Source organism: Strix uralensis, chromosome 27 (genome assembly GCF_047716275.1).
Source record: "Strix uralensis isolate ZFMK-TIS-50842 chromosome 27, bStrUra1, whole genome shotgun sequence".
NCBI classification, from domain to species: Eukaryota; Metazoa; Chordata; class Aves; order Strigiformes; family Strigidae; genus Strix; species Strix uralensis.
In genome coordinates this window covers 4,665,389-4,689,138 of record NC_133998.1, presented here as the reverse complement: position 1 = coordinate 4,689,138, position 23,750 = coordinate 4,665,389, and the positions used below count along the sequence as shown (strand labels likewise).

The window sequence follows — 23,750 nt, the reverse complement described above, 5'->3', positions numbered from 1 at the left end:
TTTTGTGAGGATGTCTTGAGTGTTACCTGTGTGACTGGAAATCCTGTAAAGTGTAATTTAATGCCTGAAACTTAAGATAGTGATTACAGCTTCAGGTGAGTGTTAGGATACTCAGGTTTGCTTTAGACCTCTTAAGATTCCCAGATGATTGCTTCCACTTGTAGATTCTGTTTTCCTAAAATACTAAAGGACACCAGAATTATTTGGGCCCCACTTTGAGTTCTGGTGCCTAGCTCTCATGTAAATGGTCTTCAAGCGTGGTGGAGTTTTGTGGGGTTTTTTGAATTGCGTAAGTAGAGGGAGTTGAGCAATCTCTGCCATGCCTTGTACCTCTTGACTTGGATGTGAAGTTGATCCGATCAGTACCTTGCTTTTGAACGAATGTTTTCCTGAATCCAGCAGGTATGTGGTGTATTTTTAGCCCCACTTTGAAAAATACTGGATTATTAGGTGCAAAAGGAAAGCCAAGAACCAGAAATGAACATTTTCGTTTTAATGCGTAAAGAAATGAAGTCACTTCACGAAAGCAGCAGTGCTTAAGTAATGTTCCTGTATACCATCTGCACTTTTTTTTCTCAAGTTGTATTTTAGGTTAAATTTGCTCTCTACCAGGCTTCCTACACATCCATGTTCCTTTTTACATCACGCCAATGGTCTGTGTAGTTTGAGTGCCGCTGCAATGGATTGTCCCTCACGATGAAACATGTTAAATGACACGCTTTCTTTTAATCCTATTTTCTGGCAAGTGAATTGCAGCTTGGACGTTGAGTTCTACAAGTAGAGGAACTTCTCGAATTGGGAGTGCTGGGGCAGCTCTGCAGGTACTCGGGGAGCGAGGACAAGGTCCAGAAGCAGCTTCTTCAGGGGCCGGCAAAGCCGATGTGTGTGCAAGCCCTCAGCTACACCAGCGGCGCGGCGCTGCGGATGGGCGACTGACGGGCCGAGATGGCTCCTTCAACGCTGGCCGAGCGGCCTGAGGCGCTGCCCCGCGGGCTTTCACACGGCCGGGCCTGGGCCTACCCCCGGGCTCGGGGCTGGCCCCTGCCCCCCGCAGCCCCTTACTGGGCTCGGTCCCGGGTTCCGAGCCCCGTCCCGCCAGGCCCGGGCCCTGCATCTCCCCGCCGCCGCGGGCCGGGCCCGGGGCTCCCCTGAGGGAGCTGCGCGGGAGGGCGGGGAACGGCCGCACGTGCCCTACGCCGGGCGCCGTCTCCATAGCGACGGGGGCGGGAGGGAGGGAAGCCGTAAAGCGCGGCTGCGCGTGCCGCCTGGCGTCTCACGGCACTTCCGGCCGGTGCGGCCTAGCGGCGGCGGCGCCCCGTTGTCCCGCAGCCATGGAGATGCCGCTGCCGCCCGACGGTGAGCGCGGTCCGGGAGCGGGTGGGACGGGAGGGGAGGACGCGGGAGGAGGGGGAGTGGGGCGGTAGGGCCGGTGGGGGCTGACGGCGCTGCCTCCCCACAGACCAGGAGCTGCGGAATGTCATCGACAAGCTGGCGCAGTTCGTGGCGCGGAACGGGCCCGAGTTCGAGAAAATGACGATGGAGAAGCAGAAGGAGAACCCCAAATTCTCCTTCCTCTTCGGGGGCGACTTCTACGGCTACTACAAGTACAAGCTGGCCCTGGAGCAGCAGCAGCGTGAGTGGGGCCCGCGGCTTGTGCGCGGCCGGCGGCTCGGGGCCGGCACAGGGCCGCGGCGGGCTCTGCTCCCTTCCCCCGCGGCCACTGGTGCTCGGCCCCGGCTGGCGGAGCCACTTTTCTCCTTCCTGGCCCCGCTGTGACCTGCCAGGACTGGTTTGCAGCCTCTTCCTGTTCTCTGAGCTCCAGGTAGTTGGCTGAGCCCTGCCCGCGGCTCTTCCCGCCCCCCCCCCCCCCCCCCCCGTTTGCGGGTTTGGAGGTAGGCTGGGCTGCACCGCCGGCTCAGACGGAGCTCAACGCCCGGAGGGCCCTTAAGAGCACGGTGGTCCAGCGCAGGAGCTCCGGGGGCTGGGCTTGTGTTGGAGTCATTCCTCTCGAAGTGCTCGAGGAGTTGCTGACACTCCTGTTTTGCACCATCCACCCTTGCCTGCACGATTTTCATTTTGTGCTAAGCAGTTATGGAAAAAGTGAGGGTCAGTTTTGGAACCAGCATGGTTTTCCTGTGTGGGCTGGTGGTAGCAGGTTTCTCTGTGAGGCTTACTTTAAAGGTTTACTTTGTCCGATAGTGTTGTGCAAGCAAAGTCAAGATATTGAGGCTACCGCACAGATCCAGCCACTGCCACAACCATCTCTGCCACCGGCTGCGCCTATCCCAGCTCCTCAGGGCACACCTTCCGTGGAGGAACTTATCCAGCAGAGTCAGTGGAACCTGCAGCAGCAGGAGCAGCATCTCCTTGCGATGAGACAGGTTGGTTTAAGAGAAACACTCACCTGGTTTATCTGCCAGTGGCTGCAGAAATTAGGAGTGAAGGGGGAGAAGAAGGTTTCCTTTGGACTGGTGGTTGGTGAGGAGAGTGAGTGTTCCTTTGCTTATTTTTGTTCTGTGGCAAATGCTGTAATCTCCTTAGGACAGATATATCTGATGTGTTCGCAAGATTGAACCTGGATTAAAACAGTTTATTTACAATATGAAAAACCTTGTTGATTTGCAGATTGGTATAAATAGCAACTGCTTTCATCTGCTGCAGGTTGCTGGGAACTGCAAGACGTTCCAGCTTGTAGTATTCTAAGTTAGATTCTGATTAGAGGTAGCAGGGCACTGTGTGCTTTGAACTAGTTGTTTTTTGCAGGCCACGTTTTACTGTTAAAGCTACTGGGAACAAAACTGAAGTGTTTCTAGAGGAAGGCAGTATGCCTAGATTGTGTTCTGTATGTTTAGGAGCTTCCTGCAATTATTTTTTTTTTTTCTTCACTATGGAGAGATTTTAGAGGTGGAGACAACCCGGACTTTTCCTGAAGAACAAGAAGAGACTTTTCTTAAAAAAAAATAACTGAAACGTTTGTATGTGGTCACATTGCTTGTACAAGGTCTTGGTCTTTGATATAGCTACTTACAGTTAAGAGATTGGTGATACAGCAGCTTAGTTCTTCAGAAGAATATTGGATGTAATATAATTCTTTTTTTTTTTCTTCTTCTTTTTTTCAGGAACAAGTCACATCAGCAGTAGCCCTTGCAATTGAGCAACAAATGCAAAAAGTTTTGGAGGAAACCCAGTTAGATATGAATGAATTTGACAACTTGTTGCAGCCGATAATTGACACTTGTACGAAAGATGCGATCTCAGTAAGTGATCTAAATCTGAATGGTTATTTGGTGGTGGTGTGGATTAAGTATAATTTGAATTTTGAGACTGTCTGTATAGTAAACAGCAGTTTTATTCTTATATTGTGCAGTAGGTAAGGTGCTACCTGTTACTTGAAAGCTTCCCGTGCAGTTATTTTAGAGTTCTAGGCATTCCATGTGATGTGAACACATTAGACTAACTTAAAATATTTTAAATTTGCTTTTCTAAGGCTGGCAAGAACTGGATGTTTAGTAATGCAAAATCTCCTGCACACTGTGAGCTGATGGCTGGGCACCTGCGAAATCGTATAACGGCAGAAGGAGCTCACTTTGAGCTTCGGTTACATCTGATCTACTTAATCAATGATGTATTGCATCACTGGTAAGGATTAAATTGTGCTTTCAGTTTGATGTTTTGATTGATGTGGTGAAGTCTCTCTCCGACTGATACATTGTTGGTTTGACTAGTCACTTTTTATTTAATGTAGTCATTACTTTGAGCAGCTGTCTTAAGATGTCCATAGCTGGGACAAAGATCTAGTACTTTAATAATCAAACTCAACTTTTATCTACTTTATGTATTTTTCCTCCAGACAAGGCTTTACAGTAAAAATGCAAAGGAGAGAACTCTCTATTTTATGAATCCACTACTTTTAATATAGCAGAAGTGGAGATGAATTGAATGTTACAATGCTCTTAGTGTTACAGTGAAAGGCAGTAACTCTTCTCTTCCTACTCCTTTTCTGAAGCCAGCGGAAGCAAGCACGAGATCTTCTGGCTGCTTTACAGAAGGTGGTTGTGCCTATTTATTGCACCAGTTTTTTAGCAGTGGAGGAGGATAAGCAACAGAAAATTGCCAGAGTGAGTATCTGGTTTTGGTTTAACTGTATGCTTTGCTTCGTTAGGTTAGTGCTAGGTAAAATCACAAATACGAGGATGGAAAAGGACCACTGAGATTTTTCTAGTCTGATTGTCTTCATAAAGTCTGTTACAGGATGTGCTTTAATTAATGTTTAAACTAGAACTTAAAAGTATCTAGGCTTTATTTAAAATTTACCATAATGATGAATACATCTGAATCTTTGGTGGTTCAAAGAAAAATGCCAAAATCCTAGGTCTTTTGACAAAGCTAGAGACATAAAAATGTTGTACCTCAATTTTTCTTTTATTGTTCATAATTTCTAAAAACCTTTCACTCTTGAATTTATGCAGCTTCTTCAACTATGGGAGAAAAATGGGTACTTTGATGAGTCAATTATTCAGCAGTTACAGAGCCCGGCTCTTGGACTTGGCCAGTACCAGGTTAGCCATGAAAGAAAAGTAACACTGTTCTTATTTATGTAAATGTTTTGATAGCAAATTTAGGAAATGTTCTTGGTTTTTGAAAGGTAAATATTAATTCCTCCCCCTGCCCCTGTGCCCTACTCCCCTGAAGTTGTTTACAAGGGATTACAAAAATAACGTAAAACATAACTTTGTTATTTCAAACATTCAATAATCTGGCTGCTGATATGATCCTGGAAAGTCTATTTGCATTTGTAACTGCTACAGTCATGTACATATTTGTCAGTGTGTTCTCTTTTTATGGAAATGAACGTTTGGTAAAAAGGAAACTAAAGAAACCATAACTTTAAATTGGATACAGTAAGCATAAAAATTGTTGTCATGGCAGGAACTATTCATTTTTAGCATTAATAATGAATGCAGATGATTTTAGCTGTATTTGAAAGCTGGGCATTAATAGAGATGGTGGATTCTAGCCTGCAGAGAGCATTTTGGAAATCTTCGTGGAGCTTCATAGTGTGACTGGGTTCTTCTGCCAGCAGGTTATCCTGGGTTCTCCTGCATTTCTGTGAGGGGGTGGAGAGCAATGTAGGAGATTCTGAATGAGCAGAGAGGATAACTGGTTTAGGTATAGTGTTAACTTGGTCTTATTTTATCTCATTTTATCAGGCAAATTTGATCACTGAGTATGCAACGGTAGTACAGCCTGTACAAGTAGCCTTCCAACAGCAAATACAGAACCTGAAAACTCAACACGAAGAGTTTGTGAACAGTTTAACGCAGCAACAGCAGCAACAAATACAAATACCACCACTAGAGAACGAGGTGAAATCAACACCCCCACCTCAGGCCCCCACAGCAGCACCAGCCTCGGCTCCACCATCTGCTCCAGTTACACAAGCAGGTACAAACCTGTTCTGGGGACCTCAGCAGAAATCTGTGGGTAGCAACATTGTGAGATTTTTTTTTTTTTTTTTTTTCCGCTCCTTTTTTAGTAGCGAGGTAATGTGCTATGCTGACTTGATTCAGGCAAAAGCCTGAAACTGTTTGGAGGCTTGCAGCTGGTGCTTGAATATAAAAAGAACTAAAGAGACAAATGTTAAATGGATCAGAAATCCTCTCTCCCAGAAATAGATTTCTGCAAAATGTTTACACATCCAGCAAAATTCGGATGGTGCCTGTTGTAGGTGTGCTGGTGTTTTATTAACTACGTGTGACCTGGATGCTTATAATAGTCTCCAATTTGTTTCAGATGATGGTAAATCTCAGCTGCCTCTAGCTGGTTCTTCAGAATATGACACAACAGGGTCCGGAGTGCAGGATCCTGCCTCTGGTGGGCCGCGGGGCCCTGGCTCTCATGATCAGATTCCCCCAAATAAACCACCCTGGTTTGACCAACCTCACCCTGTTGCGCCATGGGGTCAACAACAGGTAAGAAACAGAGCTCTGAAAGAAGATGCAGAGGGAGGTGGAGGTTCAGAATGACCATTTTGGTTGTGGAAGTGTGGTGAAAAAGCTGTGGAAGCTAGAAATTCATATTCAAATGCTAGGCTTTCTCATTCTGAGCCCGGTTAAAGGCAAAGTAGAAATTGTATTTCAGTTTGTCAACCATCACACTTCCCTATGAACAAGCAGAACAAGAAGTTGTTTGTTCGGTACCAATTTGGTCTTTTCCTGTCTTTGAAGCTGCAGCTGTTCAGACCTTGTATTCGGAAAGTTTTTCCACTTGTATGTGTTGCCTACAGGCCATATTTACTTTAAAAAGGTAGATTGGTTTTACTGCATTCATTAATTTTGTAGCCTAATGACCAGGCTGCTTTTCTTCACCACTAGGGACCACCTCACTGTCCTCCGTGGAATAACAACCATGAAGGAATGTGGAACGAACAGAGAGATCAAGGCTGGAACAATCAGCGAGAGACACCTTGGAACAACCAGCCCGATCCTTCTTGGAACAACCAGTTTGAAGCCCCGTGGAACAACCAGCATGAACAACCTCCATGGGGTGGGGGTCAAAGGGAACCTCCATTTCGAATGCAGCGGCCACCTCACTTCAGAGGCCCATTTCCTCCACATCAGCAACATCCCCAATTCAACCAGCCCCCGCATCCGCATAATTTCAACCGCTTTCCACCTCGCTTCATGCAGGATGATTTTCCACCTCGCCATCCCTTTGAAAGGCCTCCTTATCCTCATCGTTTTGATTACCCCCAGGGGGATTTTCCTCAAGGTAAAGTGTGTACCAGGCCAGGTTTTCTTACGTTGCGATGCTGATTGCCGTTACAAAATTATTTAGTGCTTTGGGGTGACAGCTTCTTCTTGGTGGACTGTTGGGGTTTTCCTGAGAAATGTTGAGTTTGGGGGTTTGGGAAGCTACTGCTAACAACTCAGTAGGAAATACATGCGGAGTTGGATGCTTCCTTGCTTTTTGAGTCTTCCCTCCCTAACGGATGCAGATAACCAGAAATCGCAATCCAAACTCAAGTCAACATCTCTACAGGCACCCCTTTGGTGACTACTTCACTTTTAGGAGTGGTAAACTCAAAGGTGAGAAGCAGCATTTGCTTGTAAATCTGATCTCCTGGGCATCAGGCCGTAGATGGGGGCTCTTCAGCTGTGCCTTCCATAGGTGGAGGAGGTTAGAGGAAGCCAGGCCGGAAGCATTTGTTCTGTGCATACATTCATCCATGCCCTTCTTTTCTTCTGTTTATTTGTACTGAAAAGCTCTCTAATTACCTGCCTTAATGTTGTGTGGCACGGTAGTGTCTGGTGAAATGATCCTTATAACCTCCAGTTCTCCCTCCTCTCTCGCTCGGTTTGCTCCCTTGCTGGAACGCGGGGATGTCTGAGAGTGGAGTCGGTGCCTTTGGGGCTCAGACTTGGCTGCGGGCTCCCTCGTAAAGTCTGGTGTGGTTCTGCCTGGATGTAGTTTCTATTTCACATGCAGAAGTGATAATTATTCTGGAATGATCCTTATCAGTGTAAAGTCTAAAGAACACTCTGGTTCTGTATGACAAGCCACTTAACAGAGCAATTATGTTGCTGTGTAGGAGTTGCTATTTTAAGCTTAAAAGGGTCTCAATTCTCAGGTCTAAAAAACATTGAAAACCAATGAATTGGAGCTTATATATTTAGGACTGTGATTAACTTCTTCAGTAAAGATTGTTGTGGGTTTTTTTTTCCTTTTTCTTTGGGTTTGTTGTTTGGTTGGGTTTTTTTAAGAGTTGTGGTAGCGAGTAGGGAAAACAGCTTTTCTTGTCCTGGGGGAATTAAGGTTTAAGCTCAGAAAAGATGCTCTGTTTTGGATTGTAGTGCTGATCCAAAACATCTGTTGTTTCATGCAAAGTTGTTGGAGGAGGGGATCTACTAAATCAGATGGCTAAAGTTAGGAAAGTGATGAAGCCATAACAACACAGACTGTGCTCAAGTTCCAATGAAGATGAGTCAAATAGTACTGGCTGAAGATTGGGCGGTGGCTATAATGGCTTTTTCTGGAAAAACTGTTGGTCCTGCTGCTGCAAATGTTGGTTTTCAGTCTTGCATTTTTCTCCGTGTAGTGCTGTGAGTTCAGCAGGGTGTCCTGGCGTTCATGGCGAATGGTTCGTCCATCAGTGATTGGATGGATGTCATTCACTTCTCTGTTTTAACAGGATATTATCTCTACCTCTTCTCGAAACGCCTCTTTAAACAAAATATTTTCTTGTCACCTACTCATGTGAGTTAATTCCTGCCATATTTATTTCTTTATATATGGTGATTTGGCATAGAGACAGAACTAGTTACAGGTCTGTGCTAAATCATGGTTGTGTATTTATGCTTCAGAAATCGATCTCATCAGTAGCTGCCCTGCTGCACCTGAAACCTTTTGTTCTTGAGTGTGTCTTTTTTGTGGTACTTTTTGACCACAGTACGTCCCCAATTAAGCAGTGACTTAAGGTTAAAGTATCCTGTTGTGTTGAGAGCGGTTGCTATGGCCAGGGAGGGAGATGCACCGGAAAGTGTCCATGAACGTGGACCTCAAGCCAGCCTCTAGTTTTCCAGTTCTGTTGCTTTTCTGAGTCTGCAAGGCTCTGGGTGCCGAGATTGTTTTTAAGGATAAATGTGCTAATGGAAGGCAATTAACGATGTACTTCATTTCTCTATAGCTAAATAAAATGTTTTAACCCTCCCACTCTGCAGAAATTGGACCTCCTCATCATCACCCTGGTCACAGATTGCCTCATCCGGGAATCAGCGAGCATCCTCCCTGGGGAGGGCCACAGCACCCTGATTTCGGGCCTCCCCCACATGGATTTAACGGGCAACCTCCTCACATGCGGCGACAAGGGCCCCCGCACATGAACCATGATGATCCCAGTCTGGTGCCAAATGTTCCCTACTTTGATCTTCCTGCTGGGCTGATGGCTCCGCTTGTAAAAGTAAGTGCTGCAAGATGCCCTGGCTAGTAGAACTAAAAGATCAAAATCCCATCATCAATAATAGGGACAGTTAAACACAGACATTCATAGTTTCAAATCTTTCATCCAGCAACCATCAGCCAAGTTGTTGAAGGGTGTGTAAGGGCAGGAGGGGGGGGAGAAGGTAGTGAAAATGGTAAAACTTTCAACTGTTGCGTCCTGGTGAAAGCTGTTTGAGCTTATGTATGTGAAGGACTAACTTAGTCTTGAAAATCTTACCCTGGTTTTTAGAAAATGGAAATGCCCGGTGATTTTCAGATGGGCAGAGGGACCTTGCAGTTCTGATGTGGCCACTGTCCTAGTTTTTGGTATTCAGAGTTCTTTACAAAGATGTTTTGCAACACTAACGTTATATATACAAACAAAGAATGATGGGGAACAGGAAATGTATCTGTATCAGCATCTTTGGGGGTATACACATGTATGCATTCTGTGTTGAGATGAACAAATAGGGCTCTTCCATCTCTAACTTTGTGTTACTCTCAGCATACACCAGCTTTTGCCAGGCTTCCATCCAGCCACTTATCACAAGGTGGATAGATGAGATCTGCATTTTATCTACCTGGCGATCCAGTTAATGCTGCAACCTGTGTAGTGCTGGCTGTTCTCATAGAACTCAAAATGGTAGCGATAGCACGAGAAAGCATTGGGTCATCTGCAGAATCCTTATTTCTGGACCGTTTTTTATCCAGTAGTGAAATGTGAGGTCCCTACACAGTTAAATCTATATTTATCTCTTCAGGTAGCCACCCCATGACACATGACACGAATGTAATTTGTTTTGTTTCCGGCAGCTTGAAGATCATGAGTATAAACCTTTAGATCCTAAAGATATACGTCTTCCACCCCCAATGCCCCCCAGTGAGAGACTACTGGCTGCGGTTGAGGCATTTTATAGTCCACCATCTCATGACAGGCCTAGAAACAGGTAAGAGTAGGTATAGCTAACAATATGGTAAGGAAAATGCCCTAAGAAGCTGTCTCAAACCACGAAGTGCCTCTCTCTTCCTTCGCCTGTGTCTTGGTTCTTCTAATGCTGAAATGAGTGCTCTTGTTGTGTTTTAAACTGCACACGCTGTTTGATCTTACACTGAGATTTGCGAGACCTTTTTGCCCAGGCTCTTTGTTCCCAACAAAATCTAACGGAAATCCTGAACGTCTCCGTTGATCAAAGTAGAATTTTACAGATGTCGGTTCTATGTGTGGTTGATTTATTGCAGTGAAGGCTGGGAGCAGAATGGACTGTACGAATTCTTCAGAGCTAAAATGAGAGCGAGGCGGAGGAAAGGTCAGGAGAAGAGAAATAGGTGAGAGATCCTGTCTGCTGCCTTGTGATGCATGCTGTTCGTGTGGAAGGTGCTGGGAATATCTTGGGCTAAATGCAGAGGGAAAGTCTGTTCAGCAACGTGCTGATGGAATAACTGAGTTTCAACTCGCTGGAATTTCTCTGATCTGCAGAAAATAGTTTTTGCCACTGATGTTTTCACTGGATTGTCTGCAGAAATACAGTGCTCGCGTGCAATACGAGTTTGATCAGAAGTATATTTGCGTTGGTTGTGCTTCTCCCAGGAGTTTCACTGGGGTTTCTCTGCTTTTATCTGTGCAGTGGGCCTTCTCGGTCTCGCAGTCGGTCTAAAAGCCGAGGTCGCTCGTCCTCCCGGTCCAATTCACGATCTTCAAAGTCATCTGGCTCCTACTCGAGGTCACGATCTCGCTCTTGCTCTCGATCACGATCCTATTCGCGCTCCCAGTCCAGGTAGGGCGCAGTGGGCTGGGTCCTGGGAAGTGGGGGGGTGGGAAAACCCAGCCCTCCAAGCTGAAGGAGGGGCCCTGGCTGTTGCTCTGGTATCTCGTGCTCCTCACCCCGTGTGCTCTCCATTTCCAGAAGCCGGAGCAGGTCCCGCTCTTCGCACAGCCGCTCGCGGTCACGGTCGCGGTCGAGATCGAAATCGTACTCCCCAGGAAGGCGGCGCCGGTCCCGGTCTCGCAGCCCCACTCCTCCGTACGCTTTTGTTTGTTTATTCCTCTTTTTACCTGGGTTGTTTGGAAAAGTACCAACATGGGGGCTTTTGCATAAGCTGGGAACAATAAGCATTTCAACAAATCATAGAAAAGAAGATGGAAAGCAGATCTAGAAACAATTCATATCTGTGTGTGCTTGTAGAGAGACTATTACTTGGTTGTAGTGGGTTTTTGGTATAACCAACCTGTTATAACCACAAAGCCTGCAACTGTGAAGGCTTTGTGTGCCTTCCTGGGAAGCAGGAGGAATCCTCTGAGTGCTCTCTGTTAGCAAGACCGTAGTGTTTGATTTCCCTGGTAGTGAGAAGCAGGTTGGGTGTTTCTGGCACCTTTAGAATTCTGTAATCTAATAGCTTTATAAAAGAATAGTTTAGTAGAGCAGATGGGATTATACTGGGTGTTAATGTTTAACAGAATATATATGACCTTGCTTTGTGTCAGAACAGGATCACTTGTTCTTAATTTGTTCTTTTTATTTCCTCAGTTCTTCTGCTGGTTTGGGCTCCAGTTCTGGGCCTCCTATACCAGAATCAAGACTTGGAGAAGAAAATAAAGGCCATCAAATGCTAGTGAAAATGGGTGAGATGCTGCTCTGGAATCTTACACGTGCCAGGAAACAAAATCAGGCACCAAACCCTTGGATACAATTAATAAATGCATGTTCATAAGTAATTATCCTTTGGTATTCCAAGGTCAGTGTAAGGATATTCAGAGGTGTAAGCGTGTGGCACACGGAGCAGTGGTGGTAGCTGCCGTTCTGGGCAGGATATGCAAGACAAACAGAAATTCCCTACCCAAGGTGTTTCATCTCCCTGTAGCACATCCGCGGGCTGGACTGGACAGATGAGGCTTGTGCTGGCTTCCCCTTGCCCTCGTAAAAGTTTTTAGGGATCGTGCTGACTCCCAGAATCTGCATATTAATGCTTTTGAAATAAACAGTTCCCGTGTTGTCTCAGGCTGTTACCATCCTGCTCTTATCGAATTGATGCTTTTTTTGGTTGTTTCCAAAATGTCTATGTTTGTCTTCAGAATTCTAGTAATAAAAAACAGTCACAGGATTGCAATGTTATGTCTTTTCTGCAGGATGGAGTGGATCTGGTGGATTGGGAGCCAAGGAACAAGGAATTCAGGATCCAATTAAGGGAGGGGATATCCGAGACAAATGGGATCAATATAAAGGAGTGGGAGTTGCATTAGATGACCCTTACGAAAACTACCGAAGAAATAAAAGTTACTCGTTTATCGCACGCATGAAGGCCAGAGATGAATGTAAGTGAATGTTTCTAAGCAATTTAAAAAACTGTGCAGACTCGGTAGTGGTTTTGTCCTATTTACTGTAGACTGTAAACCTGAATGCAGAGACTAGTAGCTCTTAATTCTTTCTAATGTCACGGATACAGTAAACCAGCAGGTAAGTAGACATATACTCTTGATTAACCCCGCATGTTTTCCTTTTTAGGAGTTGTGTTTGTATTCTCATTTATGAAACATTAATTAATTAGCCTGTTCTGTGTCAGCCACTTCCTGGCTGCATCCTTGAACGTCACCCTTCCCAGAACAGGAGCAATCCCCGAGGTAGTGGAGGGAGCCGGAAGGTCTTTGGGGTTGGAAGGAAGTTAAACCAGGCTTTACTGTTGAGTCCTGCCCAACTCCGAGGTTCCTACTGTTAGCTGTGTTCTGCGAAAGCCAGAACTGGTAATAAATTCACTGTAGTGCAGGAAGGGTTCAGAAAAAGTGGAGGTGCTTCTTGAGAGGTGAAGACAATTACCCAAAACGATGGATTTTTGCAGAGAGTCTGTGTTAGGTAGAACAACTACGCTTGCCAATGACTAAAAGGAAAAAAATTGGCACGCTGAATGAAAAGTCACTTCTGCCTATGGCTGCAGTAGATCTGTGTAATGAAATGGGTTTAAATCAAGCCCAAAAGGAAAAATTCCTTATGAATAGAGCCCTCATTCCATGAAACATTTCAGACAGCTTAGGTAACTGCAGAATGTGTAAGAACTCTTTTCCCTATTGTTTCAGTGAAGCGTGAAACGCAAGACCCTCCACCACCCGAATAAGACTCTCTGAAGAAAGATGTCTTGCATCTTCTACAAAACATTAAACTTGTATAAATCCGGATTAAAGTCTGGAGGAAGTGACAAATGAATTACTTTTAAAACTATGGTGAAAAATGGAAAGCTATGACATGTACTTCAACACTTGTCGTTTAGTGCTTAAAAAAGGCCAGTTGTTACTATGACATGTCTAGCAAGTTTAAGAATTTCCATTTATTTTGCAAAATTTTTTAATTAGTTACCCATTTTATACTAGAATTAAACCCCGGTCACGCTCTCCCTGGTGCAGGATTGTGATTCATTCATTCCTGTGGAATACAGACGTTATCTGATATGGTTACATTGTTCTCTAGTTCCATAATGTATGTTTATTTCTCTCAAAAGGTTAATTCTATTTGAAGTGGAGGGGTGCTGCCTTGGGATCAAGTCAGACTGATGCTGAGCAGTGTATCCTAATGTCTAAATGGGGAATGAAGCATCTAGTTCCAGTACAGGTGACCTATGAGCACTGTGCAAGCTTGTTAGAACCTACCCTACAACTTAACGCCCCTACACACCAGCTGCTGCAGTCACAACTCTGGTCAGAACACGAGGGTTAACTGTTCTAGCTTTTCACGCGCTCTAAGGGATGTTCAATGCTTTGTAACGGAAGACATTCTTTAAGCTTTTTATATTTTTGTATATACCCTTTAATAAAAGCAAATTAGCTCAATAGAAGAGAAGCCATTTTCTCTGCTCTGCAAGTTTCTAACAATGAAACGTTCTTGGAAACTTCCTTTAATCGCAGTGAGAAAAAAAAAAACCAACCTTTTGTAACTGTTTCCAGAGACCACCAGCTGAAGATGTTAGGCCCTTACACTGCACTTCCACTCCAGAGGTCTGCGTGGTGGTAACCTCTTCCAGAGCCCTTTGTTTGTATAGCAGAAACCCTCTTAAAACCATTCAGTTACTATGGTGAAATATCAGTTTGTTCTAGATCTACTGTAGTTGTGGAACTGTAACTGTCTGTGAATCAGCATACAACACCTGTATGTTATCAACTTGTGAATTTTATTGTTCTGCCTTCCAATAAACACTTTTTTTTTTAATAAAAATAAAATGGTGGCTCATATTTCAGAGGAATTGGCTTGTAAAGCTTCCCTGTGTTGAATTTATCTACCTACACAACCAAACAAAAGTTACCTGACACAGTTAACTCCATATAAACACTACTTGAATATGGCACTAAAGTCAGGATACGGTATTTTTCTCCTGTGATCACGTTCCTCGGGTGCTGTGGCACAGACTTTCACTTCTACCCTGATCACAGATCACCCAATCTACGTGATAGACACAAGCAGCGTTTTCTTGGTTTCTTTTTTGCTGAACACTGACAGAGTCTGGCTGAAGGTTCCTGCTGATCCCTAAATCATGTACATTAGTATAAAATTCAGAAATAGGAAAACTATACATAAGATACATGTCCAGTATGTAGTTTAAAAGTTATCTGTGCAATTTTTCAATTTGGAAGGGTGTCTTGTTCCACCTTGAGATCCGTATATATAAATTTTATTTAAAATTTGAAGAGTCAAAGCAGTTTTTCCTCCTGTGCTTTCCAAATTTCTTCACGTGCTTGCTCAATTGTTAGAGGTGGGGATTTGTGTTTCTTGATGTACTGCAAAAAAAAATTAATATACAAATTTATTATGTGGATAAATACTTTCTAGTATTTAATAATCTTTACGTCAGGATGATTGCTTCCCTGTACTAGCACCAGAAACTGATACTTCTGTTGTACATTAGGGAGATCCTTGCTCCTTGGAGGACAGCTGAATGTTACAGAAAAAAGCTTATTCTTTCAAACCCATCACCTCCAGTGAGACTTCAGTCTTCGTTTACTGTATAAACTCCTGACTCGTTAACTTCTATGAAGTAATATATTCAATGATAACGTAAACTTTATCTGATTCATTAATAATACGCAGAGAAAATGTATTTGCTGCAAATACCAGGAGCATTTGGAAAGGAACACACCCTTAGTGGATCTAGGCTGCTGTCTCGTCTATCACAAATACCTCTTTGGCCTCCTCCAGGGTATGGTAGTGGAACTTCTCGCTCTCTAATGACTCCACAAGGGATGAGTGAAGGTGGTGAATGTTCTCTACAAACTGCTGAGTCAACAGCAAGTGCTGTTTCAACATGGCATTTAAAACAAGAACGGAGGGGCTGTACGCTGTCAAGGCTGCAAGAAAGGGAGAGTGTATACTTCAGTCATACATTACAGTCAGATAGTGAGGGCTGAACAATCCAAGCAGGGGTTAGATGTATAAAATACAGTAAAACAGAAGAGTAAGAAACCTGGTTTTCAGTACCTTCTACTGCATCCATGCTGATGGTGTGACTGGCAACAGGTACTGGGTCAACGTAACTGTGTCCTACAGGTGGGTCGAGTACTGCAGAGGTGTTCGCTGTGTACAGGATAAAATTGCAATTACTGGGTTTGGAAAGGTCTAGTGCTGGAACTCAGTTCATCTTCAGCAGCCTCCTGGGACATCAGTTGCTGTAGAACTGCTGTAGAGCCTAACAGGGAATTCTGTCAGCCAAAAAAAATGCTAAAATAGTTCTATGACCTCCATTGTTTCTTTACTCTTACGTTCACAACACGTCATTGTGGGAGGCACCTTTTCTAACCCTAGACAGAGTAAAAATAAAGGCTTTTGTACTCGAAGGAATCTACTGTTTTCAAGCACACCAGCGTTTCTGTTTTCTTCTTGAGAACCTCTGTTTTCTCCTCCTTGCTACCCCTCAGGACCAGTTAAAGGTCAGGTCTGTCTTTTGTAAATGGGGCCATAGTGCTTTCCCAAGAAATACATACAATGCAAAGCCAACTCTACGATGGGTGATCGCTTTAGTAACAATGCAATAGTATTGCTTACAGTAAAAATGTTGAATTCCATTTCAGAATGTTTCTCAGGCTATTGCAAGCTCTGTCGCTAACATGAGCTCAACCATCCACAGTTCCTGTTGCGGGGTTTTTTTTTTTTTTAGCAAAAACCAGTTCCAAGTTCTTATTCTGTTGTCCAATCCCAATCTTTTCTACAGCTCGCAGATGAAAGTGCTGGGCTTTTGAAAGTTTTTAAATTAATGGCAGCTAGGGGAAGCTAGTACTGAAACTAATAGCTCTATTAAGGCTGACTAAGCTAGCATATAAAATATAGAAATGTAAAAATTGCCCAAATAGGGCAAGATCTCGTGAACTTACTCTTCGACCAGCAGTAGGTGAACAGAGGATCCACTGTCTGAACCGCAGTTTCTTTGACAGTTACTCTCTGTACCCGCTTATGCTGCTCTCGGGTAAGTGAAGGTGACGATGCTGAGGATGGGTGTTTTCCAGAATACGTGCGGCTCTCAGAATGTTCCTCTGACATTTTTGATACAGATTTCCTGTCTGTTGTAGACAGAGACCTTTCAAAGTCTTCAGAATATTCTGAATTAACAGTTCTCTCATCGTGGTCAAGATAATCCTGTTTGTGTCTAGGAAAATCTGCAGAAACTCCACTTAAACGCTCAGAGATTTCCGCTTCAGCGTCAGTTTTATCAATATCCCCTTTGGAAGCATCACTCACACCAGTTACTGCACTTGCCATTTTAAGAGAAGTTTGGTCTTTTTCCACCAGGAATGCATCTTTTTTTGGATTTCTATTTGATTCTTGAGTAATTTGAAGGTCTGTCCCCTGTAAAACAAAACAGCTGTATGTGAGGAGACTCAGCAAAGTACAACCTAGAATCTGCCTCCATTCCTCTTCATCTGTTCTGCTGCGTATCACTAAGAGTTAGCTACTACTTTATTAGGAAATAAAAAGGTTGCTCTTCTGTGTCACCTCACAAACTGTGCAGTGCTGTTACATTTAGTAAGGAAATACAGACACTAAAAAAATAATTTGGTCAGGTTTAGTAGACTAAAATCCTGACCTAACCCTTAACAGCTAGTGAGACACGCCCACCTCAGGCTGTGAGCAGAACAGAAGTCTTTCTTTTAGAATATCCACCCTCCACCAAAAGTAGAATAGAAATATGTGCTGGTAGGGAATTTCTACTTACTTTCTGCTTTAATTCTGCTGCCTCACTGGTGCTATTTGGTGCCAAATCATCAAGGCTCAGGATATTCAGTCTGAAGTCTGCAATCAAATGACATACCATCATGAGAATTCACATGAAAATTACAGTACACTTTCCCTTAAGCAAGAAAAGTGGGAAAAAATAAATCAGTACTACATTCCTAGTTTACAGTGTAATACTGAAAAGTAATAGCAATCACTCTAAACCTTTAACTTTGCAGCAGCTCTTTCTAGTTTCCTCCTTTGCCTGTCAGTGGATCTGCTAGTCCAGGTTCAGGAGATTCTTGCTGCCTCTCATTTACACTTGTTCTCACTCAGACCCATTAGTGGATTGTCCCACTGATATATGGAAGCTATTCTAAATGTTGTAATTGTTTTGATGTCATAACTGTCACACAGGGAAGAATTATGAAACTGAACCCGTTAAATCAAAAGCCAAGAAAAATACAAATACATTGCATGAAAAAAAAAATTAACATAATTCCTTTGATAAAGCCTTTTGAAGTATTTGCCCATGTTTATTAGTAAATTTATTAGTAGATTATTAGTACAATTTACGCCAAGTCTACTGAGACAATATTTTAGAACTAACTTACCATTTGAGCGGCTGCTCATTGAATCTTCTGCATCAGCTGCTTTTGAAAATAATTCATCTAATGATTTTATTTCGCTTCTGTCACTTCCAAGTGATATTTGGCTTTGCTTGGTGTTGCCTGTTCTAGGCAGAGTAATCTTTACAGTATTGTCTTTCACAGAAGAAGACGGCGATTGAGATCTCATATTATGTAGTACTGACAGGTTTCTGCTGGCTGGTGAAGGTGCTGGTGAATTACCTCTACCAGAAACATTTTTCTCCGAGTCTTTGCCATGAAAAAAAGAGGCTTTAGACACCTCTGTTGGTGAAATTTCCTTATGAGATGGAAGAGGCATTCCTGACGAAACTGGAGTCTTACTCTTTTGAGGAACATGAAAAAGAGATTTGTTACTTCGTTTATTATGTGTAGATCACTAAAAAGGAAATCAAATTATAATGGATAAAAAAGAGTAATTTTAAAATGTGAATTGAAGGTAAATCATATCATGACCAAGCCACAAATGCAAAATTAAAATTTAGTTTCTAAATAAAAAGTGATCTATGAATTAAAAGAATTTCATAAAAGTGTAAATAAAAATACATAATCCAGCGAAGTCTGTATTTACCTTTCCACCCCATTTAGAATCAGTTACAACAACCCTCCTATACTCATTTTCACTGGGAAACTCCAAAGAGTTCTCCATCAACTCTCTCATTTCCTCTTCATCACTATCCAAACCGAGCTGTTGTTTAACCGTAACATTCTTTTTAGGGCTTTGGATGCTTTCCTCTTCCTTAGAACAGGCATTCCCGAGGGTCATATTTCCACCAGCGGCAGCATAATTCTTCAGATACTTCTTGCCCCTTGCGCTGTGTTCATGACTGGAAGCAGATGAGACGGACTCTTCACCCAAAGGTGTCTGGCGCATGTCAATGCTTTGCAGTTCCATCTGCTTTCTTCGATTCATGATTTTGCTTTCCAGCTGTGCCACTTTCCTCAGAGCTGAGCTCAGCCGTGTGTGGGAAGCACTACCCGGCGTGCTCTTTGCGACATGTCTGCTCACTGTCTGCACAGCATTTCCCCAAGTCTGGCACTGCTGCCTTCCACGTCCATTTTCGTTGCGCATCTTTAGGAATCTGCTGTGGCAGAACGGAGCTCTCCCACTCTTCTCCAACTCTGTGTTAACCACAGGGAGGTCACTACAGGAGCGAGGAAGGACGCTGCGCCCGGCCGTGAGGATTGTCCGACGGGGAGCATCACTGTGTCCCTGCCGAGGAGAGGATGCAAAGAGCCCTCAGAGGCGGAGGCAGGCGGCCCGGTTCAGCTCCCGCTCCCCTGCCCGCGTCCCTGCCTGTGCCGGGCCACCTCCTCCCACTCTCCGGTGTGGGCCCTCCCCACACGTGGCTGAAACACCGGCCCGGAGCCCGCGGCTGAGGCACAGCGGCGGCCGGGACCAGAGCTGGCGCCTCACCTGCCCTCCGCCCACGGGCGCCCGAGCGATCCCGGCCATCGGGGACGGACCGTCCTGAGGAGGAGGAGGAGAAGGAGAAGGAGGAGGCGGCGGCTCTCCCGGCCAGCGCTGTCGGCGGCGGCCCGTATCCCGGAGACAGGGACTCCCCAACATCCCGCCCCCTCATTGGCTCCGCGCAGAGGACCCCTCCTCGCGCGCCGCGGTGCCTGAGCGTAACCAGCCAATCCCAAGAAGATATACTGCCGCCGGCCCGCGGGAGCGCCGACTACAAGCCCCACCATGCATTTCGCCGCGCGGGCACGTGGCAGCCCGCCCCTCCCTCCGGGGCGCTAAGCCAATCTGATCCCTCGTCACAACAAGTTAAAGGAGCGCAGCCAATCAGAGTCCGCCATGGAAAGGGCGGGGCCCTGAAGGCGCGAGGCTGAGGGCCGGCGGCGCTTGAGGCGCGAGGGCTCGGGTCGGTGTGAGGGCGGCGGCCATGAGGGCGGCTGGGCCCCGAGGCCGCGGCGGGAGAGCTCCGGCCGCTTCCGCGCTGAGGCTGGCGCTGCTCCTCGGGGCCGCGCTGGGCTCTGCCCGGGCCGTGGTGTATTTCCAGGTGCAGTTTCTGGACAGAGGTTGGGCGAGGGCAGGGGAGAGGGGGTGGCTGCCGGTAACGGCGGCGGGTGCGCGAGCTGGTGGGGAGGAAGCCCCCCTCGCTGTACCGCGGTTACTGACCCCACTCGTGTGTTGCTGCTGATGGAACAGCCAGCTGGCAGAAGAGGTGGGTGACTTCTGAGTACAAGGTGGACCTCGGGAGGTTTAAACTCCCTGCAGGGAAGTTTTATGGAGATGCAGTGTGATATAAAGGTATGTGGGTTTCATTTGAAATACGCTATGGGAACCATCTCTGGAGTCGGGGATTTGCCTTTATGGATGTGCCACGCATGGCAATAAAAGTATTTTTTCTTTGCAAATGGAGAAAACTGTAAATTTAACTATTATATCTTTACAGGTTTACAAACTAGTGGAAACTCTGGATTTTTGTGCTATCCTCATGATTTAAACCATTTAGTAACAAAGGGAAGGCTCTGGTCATTCAGTATACTGTGAAACATGAGCAGAAGATAGATTGTGGTGGGGGATATGTTAAGAATTTTTCCTCAAACTTGGACCAGAAGAACCTAAGTGGAGATTCACATTATTACATCATGTTTGGTGAGTTTATAGTTATTTCTGCATTACTAAAATACTATCACTGCTGTTGTGCAGTTCTTCAAAGATAGGTGTGGAAAAATCATAAAGGAAGGCTCTATTAAAAAAATCAGGATGTGTGGCTGTAAGGAGTTTGCTCTTTCATGCTTGAGAGATCTCTAAATATGCATTAACAAAATACATATTTATGCAAACATTCTAAGCTGATTTGAAGGACATGACTGAAAATGGTTAGAATGAGCTTAGAATAAAAGTAGTTGTTCAGCAAGATTTAATTTTTTTAAGTCCTTTAACTGAAACAACGTACTGTAGGCCGTTATCTGCCCTTATATACCTGTATGTAATTTCCAGTGACTTGGTGAAATTTGTACATTTGTATGTCAAAGTGAAATTTGTCATGTATCTAATATAATTATTCAGCTTGTGGCAGAGTTAATTTTTATATTGCCTGAATATCTATTTTCTGGGTTTGGTTCTGTAACAGAACTAAACCCCCAACTACACAAAATCTAATTTGAAGGTAGATTTAGAGACTTTGAGTAGAAGCCATGTCATCCGTTAAAAATGGAATGGAATATATCAAAATACATGGAATGGGAGAGGTATCTAACGGTATTAGAAGGAAAAGGTAAACAATCTGTATTTTTCTGCAAAGTTAACGATACAAAGCCTATAATCTCTTTGTAGGGCCAGATATTTGTGGATCTGAGACAAGGAAAGTCCATGTTATTTTAAATTACAAGAATAAACCCCGTCCAATCAAGAAAGTGATCAGATGCAAGATAAATACACATTTCAAAGATACATAAACTTTAAAATAAACAAGTTACAGGGATATTGGGAAGAAAAAACCAAAACAAAACCCCAAACAACTATTCCAAACGTAACACCTTTGAGATGTTCCACTTTTCATCATATCTTGTCATATTAATTTTGGGACTTCAGATATTTCTTAGTTCATTATATATTTGCGATGTAATAATTGCATTCCTGATACCTGATAACAGAATGGAATAAGATTGGATGGTGCTGTATGTTATTAAGCAATATATGTAATTGTGGTTTTTAATTGTAACTTTAATTCCACATTTCATAATGGGAGAGCGCTTTCTTGTGATATAAATGTAAGATCCTGGCTGTATTTTATATTTTTGCTTTTAACCTGTGTAGTAAACCTTTTTACGTGCCTTTGCTTTAGGTATTTGGGATATAAATAACTTGTATTCAATATCAACTAAAATCATTACTTTATCTGATACTATTGTCAATCTTGTGACACTTCCTCTTGACAATCAGGTATAGACTATGTGTTCTTGCAACCATTCAGTTTTGTTCAGAGACACAGATGGGAGAACTGGAAAATATATATGAAAAATGTCATTATATTTATTTTCCCCCTCTAGGAGACTTTGGGAATTTTTTTTTTTCTTACTACTGCTTATGAAAAATCCATTAGAAATTAGCATTAAAATTCTGGTGTGAGACAGTTCCCAAGAGTTCTCAAGGTTCTTAAAAATTGAACTTGCTTTCTTTAAAACCCGGGTTGATGGATATACACACCTATATACCTTGATTATAAGGCCAGATCAGACTTACGAAGTAAAAGTTGATAATAAAATGGTTGCATCTGGCAACTTAGAAGATGATTTAGAGTTTTTGCCACCAAGAAAAATTAATGATCTGACAGTGAGGAAACCCAGTGAGGACTGGGATGATCGAATGCAAATTGATGATCCAAATTACATCAAACCTGAGGTAATTTGCTGCCCTTATTCTGCATTACTGGATTATTTCATTTCTACTGGGTATGTGTTTGATAAAGTTGAACTCTGCGCTAGTTTTGCTTTCCAAATCTTCCTGTGTCTTTTTACAGGATTGGGATGAACCTGAATATGTTATGGACGCAAGTGCTGGGAAACCTGAAGACTGGGATGATGCTGTGAATGGAGCATGGCATTATCCTATGGTCAAGAATCCCCTAGACAGAGTATAAATAATCTCGTAATCCTAGTTATGGGTAACACTTTAAGCACCTTTTCTTTGCCTGACTTCAGAATATGTGGTTTATCCCAGGGGGAATGGAAACCAAGGCAGATTGATAACCCAAATTATAGAGGAGTTTGGCCTCATCCACAGATTGACAATCCAAATTACTCGCCAGACTTCAGTATCTACAGCTATGAAAATATTGGTATCATTGGACTAGATATCTGGCAGGTGAGATGTCTTTACTGGAAAAAAGAAGTTTTCTCTCACTGAGAATATAGCAACCTGTTTACCCTTTGCATATAAACAATATCTGTTGTTTTGGTATTTTAGGGACCTATGTGTTTAACTTGCTCTTATTTAAATACATGTACAAATTGAAAAGTCTAAGACACACCAATCTTCTGTTGTAGTTATTGTTTGGATGATAAACATCTGCAGGTAAGTGAGGTGCCTAAGCTAATTTTTCTAAGTGTTGTAAAATATGACTTAATTTCACCTGACTTGAGGTGTATGACTGAGGCCTCAAGCAGCTCAGTTACTCCTGAGTTACCCAGAGATTAATGAGGAGAAAACTGCCCTCTGGGGTGCCTCTATCTCAGGTTTCTTGACGAGCCAGTGATGAGACTTAAAACTTGGAAGAGCAATGAAGTCTGCCTAAAGTTAAAACAGGTTCTTTAGATTCTTGAAAATGGTTGTCCAAAAAGAGAGAATCCTTCATCAAATTCTGTAAAAAACCTATGGGGTTCTTGATATGATTATTCTATATTGAATATATGATACAAACATATTGTTTAAAAAAAAAAAAAGAAAACTCTTTAAGAGAACAAAGAGACATCCTTGGTTTTTTCCCCCCCTATTCCTTCAAAGGTGAGAGCTGGCACAATTTTTGACAACTTCTTGATAACAGATGATGAGGTTTATGCAGAAGACTTTGGCAATGAAACATGGGGAAGAACAGAGGTCACGTGAAATTCTTGTGTCTGTTTTGGTTCTTTATTACCACAATTTAAAAATCCCCTGTCTAATCTGATCAAGAAACTATTGGTGCATAAAAATGAAATCTTAATATTAGGGTCCTGAAAAGGAAATGAACATAAAGCAGACTGAGGAAGAGCAGGAGAGAGAAAGGGTTACAGAAGAAAAATACTTTGAGCAACAGTTTAAGGAAAAGCTAGAGAGAAAAAAAGAATCTGGAAAGGATAGAGCAGTGAGGAACACTATCAAGAAGGAAGAGCTTTAATTGTTACTTGAAGTTCACTTTTTCACTTAAATCATTTAGGGATTTTTTCACTTAAGGATTTTGATATTTTCTTAACAGCTTGTTGAAATCTGCACCAATGGAGTTGT

General features: G+C 43.5%; 3 protein-coding genes across 4 annotated transcripts; 2 read left to right on the top strand and 1 right to left on the bottom strand.

Annotated features, from left to right (window-relative positions):
- Positions 1–1,257: 1,257 nt before the first annotated feature.
- Positions 1,258–14,179, top strand: CHERP (calcium homeostasis endoplasmic reticulum protein). 2 transcript variants are annotated; one of them, XM_074851368.1, is made up of 18 exons: positions 1,258–1,356; positions 1,460–1,633; positions 2,200–2,381; positions 3,120–3,257; positions 3,488–3,639; positions 4,007–4,118; positions 4,470–4,559; positions 5,211–5,445; positions 5,794–5,972; positions 6,375–6,771; positions 8,721–8,959; positions 9,793–9,926; positions 10,219–10,305; positions 10,605–10,754; positions 10,884–11,000; positions 11,505–11,599; positions 12,104–12,289; positions 13,465–14,179. In XM_074851368.1, exons 1-18 carry the CDS (start codon positions 1,332–1,334, stop codon positions 13,467–13,469), a joined length of 2,697 nt encoding a protein of 898 aa, XP_074707469.1. In that variant the 5' UTR covers positions 1,258–1,331; the 3' UTR covers positions 13,470–14,179. The 2 variants fall into 2 exon arrangements, with proteins under 2 accessions (XP_074707469.1, XP_074707468.1); XM_074851367.1 differs by having other exon boundaries at positions 13,046–14,179.
- C27H19orf44 (chromosome 27 C19orf44 homolog) lies at positions 14,110–19,342 on the bottom strand. The gene is made up of 8 exons (XM_074851369.1): positions 19,224–19,342; positions 18,378–19,019; positions 17,774–18,131; positions 17,161–17,237; positions 16,322–16,793; positions 15,432–15,527; positions 15,135–15,301; positions 14,110–14,734 (listed from the first exon to the last, which is right to left on the bottom strand). Exons 1-8 carry the CDS (start codon positions 19,260–19,262, stop codon positions 14,648–14,650), a joined length of 1,938 nt encoding a protein of 645 aa, XP_074707470.1. The 5' UTR covers positions 19,263–19,342; the 3' UTR covers positions 14,110–14,647.
- Positions 19,343–19,701: 359 nt separating this feature from the next.
- CALR3 (calreticulin 3) lies at positions 19,702–23,750 on the top strand. The gene is given in 10 exon segments (XM_074851510.1): positions 19,702–19,837; positions 19,968–20,069; positions 20,215–20,241; positions 20,244–20,417; positions 21,102–21,195; positions 21,956–22,169; positions 22,288–22,401; positions 22,488–22,631; positions 23,271–23,363; positions 23,476–23,750. Coding segments are annotated over 10 exon segments (1,266 nt in total). The 3' UTR covers positions 23,644–23,750.

Bases quoted from the DNA above. Each gene is read 5' to 3' on its own strand.
- C27H19orf44 (XM_074851369.1), bottom strand. From the start codon at position 19,262: ATGGCCGGGATCGCTCGGGCGCCCGTGGGCGGAGGGCAG. The intron at 19,020-19,223 runs GTGAGGCGCCAG...TCTCCTCGGCAG, and splicing joins CGCCCGTGGGCGGAGGGCAG to GGACACAGTGATGCTCCCCG. The intron at 15,302-15,431 runs GTACTGAAAACC...CCTTTCTTGCAG, and splicing joins CAGCATGGATGCAGTAGAAG to CCTTGACAGCGTACAGCCCC.
- CHERP (XM_074851367.1), top strand. From the start codon at position 1,332: ATGGAGATGCCGCTGCCGCCCGACG. The intron at 4,119-4,469 runs GTGAGTATCTGG...GAATTTATGCAG, and splicing joins AGCAACAGAAAATTGCCAGA to CTTCTTCAACTATGGGAGAA. The intron at 12,290-13,045 runs GTAAGTGAATGT...CTATTGTTTCAG, and splicing joins CATGAAGGCCAGAGATGAAT to TGAAGCGTGAAACGCAAGAC.